At 38.3% G+C, this 8,215-nt stretch overlaps 1 protein-coding gene and 1 non-coding gene across 2 annotated transcripts; both read right to left on the bottom strand.

Moving 5' to 3' along the window:
• Nucleotides 1-847: 847 nt before the first annotated feature.
• Nucleotides 848-953, bottom strand: LOC145625696 (small nucleolar RNA R71). Its single transcript, XR_014110604.1, has one exon. It is a non-coding gene; the product is annotated as a small nucleolar RNA R71 (small nucleolar RNA).
• A 4,389-nt stretch (nt 954-5,342) lies between these two features.
• Nucleotides 5,343-7,523, bottom strand: LOC145625107 (uncharacterized). The gene is made up of 5 exons (XM_081678189.1): nt 7,188-7,523; nt 6,958-7,143; nt 6,165-6,855; nt 5,464-6,068; nt 5,343-5,366 (listed from the first exon to the last, which is right to left on the bottom strand). Exons 1-5 carry the CDS (start codon nt 7,521-7,523, stop codon nt 5,343-5,345), a joined length of 1,842 nt encoding a protein of 613 aa, XP_081534315.1.
• Nucleotides 7,524-8,215: the final 692 nt, after the last annotated feature.

The following is an 8,215-nucleotide window of genomic DNA, read 5'->3' as shown; positions in this document are numbered from 1 at the left end:
GCTAGAGTCTCTCGTAGTTGGCGCTAGTTTGACCTCTAGGAGATTAGCCTACCATACTCTCTTGATTGCTTAAATGATTTTCCCTTGCAACACTCGACTTAGTCATCTTCAATCCCAATTAGTTGAATTAATTACGAGTTAATGTGGATCCATACCCTAGGGCTTGATACATTTGATTTCATTTTGATTGTTTGATTGTTAGAATAGACACACCTCACTTCAATGCTTCGAAATAGCTTAGCTTTGACATTAGCATTCATCTCCCATTCCTAGTGGTTCGACCCTCGACTTACCCTATGCTTGGTATAGGGGTGTGTTGAGAGATTACAAATTTTGTTTTTATTGAGGGTAGATTAGTTTTCAACAACCTTGTCTCCGCCCTATATAAAAACATGGCACCGTTGCCGGGGAGTGGCGTAGTTGTTTGCTATTGTTGTTGAGTCTATTTCACTAAAATTCGAAAATACAAAAAGATTTTTCTCATTTAGCTACATTTGTAGCCGTGTTACGTTACTAATATTTTCCTTTGAGTTTGTGTGTGCAAGTTAACATGGGAGATATCCCAAGGGTCACATTGAAGGAATTGGGTACTCCGGGTGCATACAAGTATGAGAGCGGGATTGCTCCATTATTGATCCCGGATAGTGACTTTGAAATCAAACCGGTAATGATAACTTTGATTGAAAGACGGCAATATAGCGGAGGAGTGAATGAGAGCCCCCTAAAACATCTTAAGGAATTCGAGAAATATTGCAACACAATTAAGGTGAACGGGGTTGCTCAAGAATTCATAAGGCTTAAGCTATTTTATTCCTTTCCCGTTTCTTCCCTCAAAAGAAAACGACGGAGGCAAGAGCTTTGATTCAAGGTTTCAAGCAAAAATCTAGTGAAAGCTTTTATGAAGCATGGGAGAGATACAAAGAGTATCAACGTGAGTTTCCTCACCATGGTATCCCCACTTACCTAATCATTGAAATTTTTTATGGCGGTTTGAGTCCTCAAGGGAGGGCAAGTCTTGATGCCGGAGTCGGAGGCCCAATCATGAATAAGACCGAGGAAGAGGTTGTAGGTATCATTGAGGATGTAGTTAGAAACTACATGGAATGGCAAGATGGTGAGAAGGAGTCGATAAACAAGAGTAGTACAATGGGATGCTCAATGGAATAACTCAATGCTATCAACAATTTGTCGACTCAAATTTCGGATTTAGGGAAGGAGGTAGTTTCTATCAAGTATAAGCTCGAGAGCGCGACCTCACAAGCACCAATTCTTCCCTCCCAAACTAAGGGGAGAGGTACTTCTTCTTCCTCTAACTCTCTTCCTTCTTCTTGTTGCATGATTAGAGAATGTTGGTTTTGTGATTTATGTGGAATGAATGACCATAATGCTTCTATTTTCCCTGATGTTCCTTGTAATGAATATGTTGGGAGTGAGAATGAACATTTGAACTTAGTTGCTAATAACAATGTTGGACCTAGATTTGATGGTCAAAGGAATGTTGGAAGTAGGAAGTATCACAACCAAATGAATTGTGATAATTATAACAAAAATGGCGGTTATAAACCATGGAATCTAAGGGAATTGTGGTAGCTGTAACAACCATATTATAATGGTCAAAGTCATGGCCAAGGATATGGGGAATACAACCAAGGTTATGGTAACCATAATCACGATTGTAGCCAAAATCAATGTAGAGGTAATTGGAAAAATCAAAGTAGGGGAAATTTCCAATCGAATGTTCAAAGAGTTGCCCCACTTATATTTATTCTGAATACCCAAGAGCATAGTGATAATTTGTATGATTATGATCAATAATTTTCCTCTAGGAGTTTCTTGGAAGGTGTAATAAAGAAGCAAGCCAAATTGTGGGACACCTACATGACCTTAAGCAATGAGAAATTCAACGACATGTTAACTTGCCATAAGGGGTTGGAGACCCAAATTTCTCAATTGGCTTGTAAGTTTAAGGAATTTACAAATCTTTCTTCTTTTGATTCACCAATCTTATATCCTAAGAGCCCTATGAATGCGATTGTGACTAGAAGTGGTAAGGTCCTTAAGAGTGAAATCTCTAAGAAGAGTAATGTTAAAGATAGTCCTAGCAATGGTCAAATTGAGAATGAGTGAGATGAGAATACTCTAGTTGAGGAAGTCAATAAGGAACAAGTTGAGAAGATGAAAGAGAGAGAAAGAGAAGTTTACAAGCCTAAGGTACCTTACCCCAAAAGTTTAATAGGCACAAGTTAGACGAGGAATTTGGGAAATTTATAGAGATGCTTAGACAAATTCATCTTACTCTTCCTTTTACCGATGTGATTGAACAAATGCCAAATTATGCAAAGTTCCTTAAGGAGATTTTGAGTGGAAAAAGAACATGTGAGGTGGCGAAAACGGTTAACTTGACCGAGAATTGTAGTGCATTTATAATGAACAAAATCCCACCCAAGTTGAAGGATCCCAGAAACTTTTCTATCCCTTGTGCTATTTATAAAATGCAAATTGATAATGCCTTGTGTGACTTAGGAGCTAGTGTTAGAATTATGCCATACTCGGTATATCAAAGACTAGAGAAGGGAGAACTTTTACCTACCAACATTACCTTGCAATTAGCCGATAGATCAATTATGATCTCAAGAGGCATGGTAGAGGATGTTCCCTTAAGGGTAGGTGTAGACACCCAAATGTGTCTCCGCAAAACCAAACCTAGTTATGAATACCTTTCATGTCATTTGATTATCGAACAAAGCAAAAGTGTGAAAAGTCTAGTGATGAGGATGTTTTTATTAAAATATCTTTTCTTTCTGTTTTTGAAAATATTTCATTTCTTACCCTATTTTTGAAAAACGTCATTCTTGTTTAGTTTGGTCCATGTTATGGGTCCAATAATGGTGTAGTTGGATGGGGTTTGAAAAGACCTTTCCAACGATATATTATAAGCCCAATTTCGATGAATAATGAAGAAATTATGGCCAAAATACTAAACTAGGCCCAAACCAGATTTTACCTACAACCCAATGATCATGTGGAGGGTCCAAAGGTCTAATCCTATTCCTAAACTAATTAGGATTAATTAGAAGCTTCAATAAGTTTCTAAAATATATTAATTATCCTTTTTGAAAAGATAAGATTAAAGAATTTGAGTAAAATAAAACTTTCCTTTTATAAAGACTTTCCTTTTTTTTATAATCCTAATTCTATTCGAGTTTAAAGATGTTCAAAGACAGTCAGATTTTATTTTTGTGCCTCATAATGTTTATCCAAATTTTATATGGTTGGATAGATCTTGAAATTATCTTATCAATGATATATTATAATATTAAATCCGAGTTTTAACGAAAAAGATATGAATGAGATATGAAACTCTATCCAAAACTGAAACGGTTCCACTATTTCGGCCATATATTTTTATCTACAAAGGATTTTAATCTGATTCTAATTGGGTTGTAAAGTAGACTTCACGAGATTTCCAACGACATATCATATGCTTTTTTTGGACTTCTAGATCAAAAGATATGATAAAAACAAAATCCGCAAAAACTGATGTCCATCGAGTTTTATTTGGATTCGAATTGGGATTCTTTTCTTATTCTTCGACCCTCTTTTTTCTCTATAAATAGAGGCCATATCTCCCCCTTTTCAATCACCAAATCTCATCAAGAATTTCTTGATTCTCTCCCTCTTTCTAAACCAAACTTTTTACAAACACAATTCCTCATACATTAGCACTAGACACACCTAGCCAAGTTCGAAGTTGCCTTCGCTCTAGACGTGAAAGGTTTTTTTTCTGAGGGTTTGGTCCCAAATATCTATTTCAATTATTTAATTTAATTTTTTTATTATATTTTCCTTGAAGTTACTAACACGTGTATTTTGTTATTAGAAAGAGGTACGAGGCATCCAAGTAAGTGCTTTAATTGTTTAATTGATATTATGATGGAAAATTTACTTCTAATACTCCAACCTTTGCCCGATTCTCCCAAAACACACCAACCTTTTGATTATTCCAGATTACACCAACCTTTATCCCCCATCTTCCCATATTACACCTAGCAGGTAACTTATCAGGTTAAGCCGGTTTCTTGTCCTACGTGGCACTGACCGTTACCCCCCTTTTTAAAAATTCTTTCTTTTAAAAATAATGTCCCAATATTCGTTCAATTAAAATTAAAAACCCCACCCCCCTGTTCTTCTTCCTCCCTCAAACGTTCCTTTGCTGAATTCGATACCTCTTTTTTGTCTTCACTCTTGCCTTGGTAATGGAAAGGGGAAATCATCAACAACGATCTGGTTCATCTTCTTCGACCAATAGTGGTTTCGTGGCAAGTATTAGGTGCAATTGTGGAAGGGAGGCTGTTGTGCGCACTGTGAAGAAAGGCCCTAATTTGGGAAAGAAATTCCATAGTTGTCCACTATGGCCTGTAAGGATTAATTAGAGGAATTATAATTTGTGCTTACTGAATTGTTGTATAATTAATTAATTAATTAATTAATTAGTGTTTATGATTAATTAGGGTTTTAGATGAATTAGGGCTTTGATAATTAACATCATTAATTGGTGGTGTTTATGATTTGTAGGATACATATTGTAAGTTCTTCAAGTGGGCTGAAGGTGGTGATGCAATAGCTGACGAGCTTCGATTTCAATTGTTTGAAAAAGATACAACAATTTCTGAATTAGAGCTTGAGAAGAGCTTGATTGAAGAGAAAGTGAATAAGCTGGAAGTGACAAAGAGTAAGCTCCAGGAAGAGACTAAGAAGTTAACTGCTGAGGTTACCCAATTGCGCATTGAGCTGATGAAGAGTGCAAGGATGGAGAAGAATGTGTCAATGGCATTTGTGATTTCATGGTTTTTTTTTTTTTTTTGTGTTTGTTGTTGCTGTGTAATGCAAGTAAGAGTAGGTAGTATGGTATGAACCTTGGAAGTAAGAGTAGGTAGTATGCTGTGTAATGTGTCAATGTATGATTTCATGCTTATTATGGAAATAATCTAATAATCTATAAATGATGTATGAACCTTGGAATTAAGTATGAATGAAATGATGTATTTTGTTGATGCTTGGTTATTTCATGTTCTTAATTAGTAGGAAAGTAATGTATTTGATAGACAAAAGCATGTATCAGAAAGTAGCATAAGTGCATACAGGCTAGTACATCAAAGTAAAGACATTGGTTCCAAAACATTACAGTTCCACCCTAATAAAACTAGACCATTGTTTCCAAAAGATGATAGTTTAAAAATACAGCACCAAATAAACTTCATTCATCTATGTCTAACCTAACACTTGGTATGCTCTCAGACTTGACTTGATTGAGTCCCAAACTCATGGTTGCTGGACTGACCCTATTGGCTAGGTTGACCAAGTCGCTGTAGGCAAGCATGGCACATCAAGTTATGGTTAGAGAAGCATGACGCATCAAGTTATGGTTAAAAAAAATATTTGAAAAAAAAAACAAGAACTTACTGGAGTGTAAGCACCTCCATCAGCTCCAATTATGACACCAACTCCATGAGGTAGCCTTCCTCTGCCCCTTCCATCACCAACTTGGCTTGAGCCTGTCCTAGAGCCTCTCCCTCCTCTTGAACCTCTCCCTCCTATAGAGCCTCTCCCTCCCCTAGAACCTCTCCCACCTCTTATCATCCTGCCACCTTTTCCCAGTTGGGTTGGTTGTGCAGTAGCACTAAGATGAGCTGATGGCTGCTGCACAGTGGAAGAAGAAGTTGCAGGTGCTGCTCCCAAGGTGGTAGGATATGTTGGTGGGTTAGGTGCAGACTGAGGTGCATGGGCATCATTCCTAGGCCTTCCCTTTGGTTTGTTAGGGGCTGGTTCAGTTGGAACAGCTGTGTCCTTGTTTGGACACCTCCTTTTATTGTGGCCCTTCACCTTGCAAACACTGCAAGTCATTTCCATGCCAACCCTAGTCAAGGTTCTAGGCTTTTTAGGATGTTCTGATGGATCTTTGATCCTATTTTTCCTAGGTCTACAAGGACCTATCTTGATAGGGGGAGGATCAACACTCCAACTCACTGTAGGCCAGTGTCTCTCCCCCTCACAAGGTGGTATGGAACCTGCACATGTCATAAGACATTAAAAGAGGGATATGGAAGGGCAGGAAAAAAAAATAACAAAAAAAAACGAGATAAAAATGAGATTGAAGAGTCCACCTGCATATGCCTGCAAGTAAACCTCCCTCCTATAGCAGCTGTCAACATAAGCCTCTGCCTCTTGATGCAAGAAAAATATGCATGCCACAGCATGACAACATGGTACACCCACCATGTCCCACTTCCTGCATGTACAGGTCTTGGCTTCTAGATTGACCACTAGCTGCTCCAATTTGTAGTTCACATTGAACAGAGTTTCTGATGAAGGGGCAACATCACAATAGGCAGCCTTAGACTTCTCTTTGTCTAGCTTTTGCTGAATCTTTTGGCATAAAACTCCCTTGCACTTCTGCATTTCCATTCTCTTTACAACTAGCCTTTGCATAAGGGCTGTTCTGATCTCCTTAAGCATGTAGATCAAGTGTTTTGTTCTGGCATTGATGATGTAACCGTTGAAGGTCTCTGCCATATTGCTTGTAATGGCATCACTATTCACAAAAGTGTCAAGGAATGCCCTGCAGAATAACTGAGGGTTGTAACTCTTAAAAGAAGTTGCAGCCTGTGCATCCATCAGCTCAAGTTTTTCTAATCCCTCCTTGTAATCTGCAATGTTGTAGGACGTAGTAATTGTCCAAAATTGCAACTTCAACTCATCTCCCTTATGTGTTTTGTGCCAATGAGAAAACACATGCCTAGCACAATGTCTCTTCTCTGCTTTAGGGAGTACAGTTTTGACAGCATTCAAAATTGCCTGGAACAACAAACGCTGACCAAAATCATAATCAATTTTTAACACCATATAAAGGAAAATTATTAAAAGTGTAAAAAAAAGAGAAATAAAGACTAAAATTACCATGTCCTCATCAGAAATAATGCATATACCTTCACCTTCTCCCAGCTCAAGGCATCTTTGCAAATTCAGAAAGAACCATTCCCAGGGCATCAAATTTTCTCCTTCTGCCACTGCCCAAGCTATGGGATACATCTGGTCGTTCCCATCTCTTCCCACAGCACTCAGAAGTTGGCCTCCCAAAAATGTCTTCAAGAAACAGCCATCCACACATTGACCTTTCTATAGCCAACTTTCCAACCATTCTGTAACCCTTCAAAACATGTAAAGAGCCTTTGAAACACTGGATTATGTGGCTGCTTAGTCAAGGTTGTCACAGTGACAAGGTCAAAACTACTCCCTGGTCTGGTTGCCTTCAAAGCAGCTATGTATCCTCCCAACTTATTGTAATGTTCATACATGGACCCATGAAGCAGCTTATGGGCTGCATATTTCACCTTGTAAGCAAATGATCTCCTAATCACAACTTTAAATGCCCTCTTCACAGTCTCAACAATCTCCTTGGCTGGCCAGTGAGGTCTATTCTTAAACACCTCCAGAAATTGTTTAGCCACCCAGGTTGACTTCATTTGCCTATTTTTTTCATGTTTCTGTAACATGTATGTTCACTGTCAACTCTTCTCACCACAAATGTAGCTCTCTTTGAATCCCAGCTACCATACACATAAAAACCACAACCCTCCACACACCTAACTCCTAATCTTTGATTCTTTTTCAAATCACTAATCTCAAAAGTCAAATTCCTACCTTGAAGAATTGCATATTTTGCAACTCCATCTCTAAAAGCTTCTCTTTAAGAAAACCTTTGCCCTACTTTTCAATTGAACAGACTAAAATCAGTGTCACTACTTACAAGAATCCCAGACCTTCTCCTTCTCTCCTTCCTGGTGGAGTATTCAAATCATCCTCACTCCCATCATATTCACTCTCATAACCCCCATCTGTAGACTTAATTCAACCATCTGTTTGTTTCTCACTTTGCTGACTCTGTAGCTTTCCTTCTGCTGCTTCTAGTTGGAGCTGTTCTGCTATCTGCACCAACTTGGCAGTACATCTCTTGACTCTCTCTTTTGCAGTTTGATACTCATCATCCTCTACATCTGATACAAATCCATCATAATCATCTTGATTAAGCTCCTCATTCCACTGGTCTTCTCCACCCTCATCATCATATTCACCTCCTTCTAAGTCATCATCTGGTTCTGAGCTTCTGTCAGAGTCATCCCTTTCCCCACCCTCCACCACAATCCCTTTCCCCTAA

This window comes from Chenopodium album, chromosome 3 (assembly GCF_948465745.1).
Source record: "Chenopodium album chromosome 3, dcCheAlbu1.1, whole genome shotgun sequence".
NCBI classification, from domain to species: domain Eukaryota; kingdom Viridiplantae; phylum Streptophyta; class Magnoliopsida; order Caryophyllales; family Amaranthaceae; genus Chenopodium; species Chenopodium album.
This window is presented reverse-complemented; position numbering and strand designations above follow the sequence as displayed.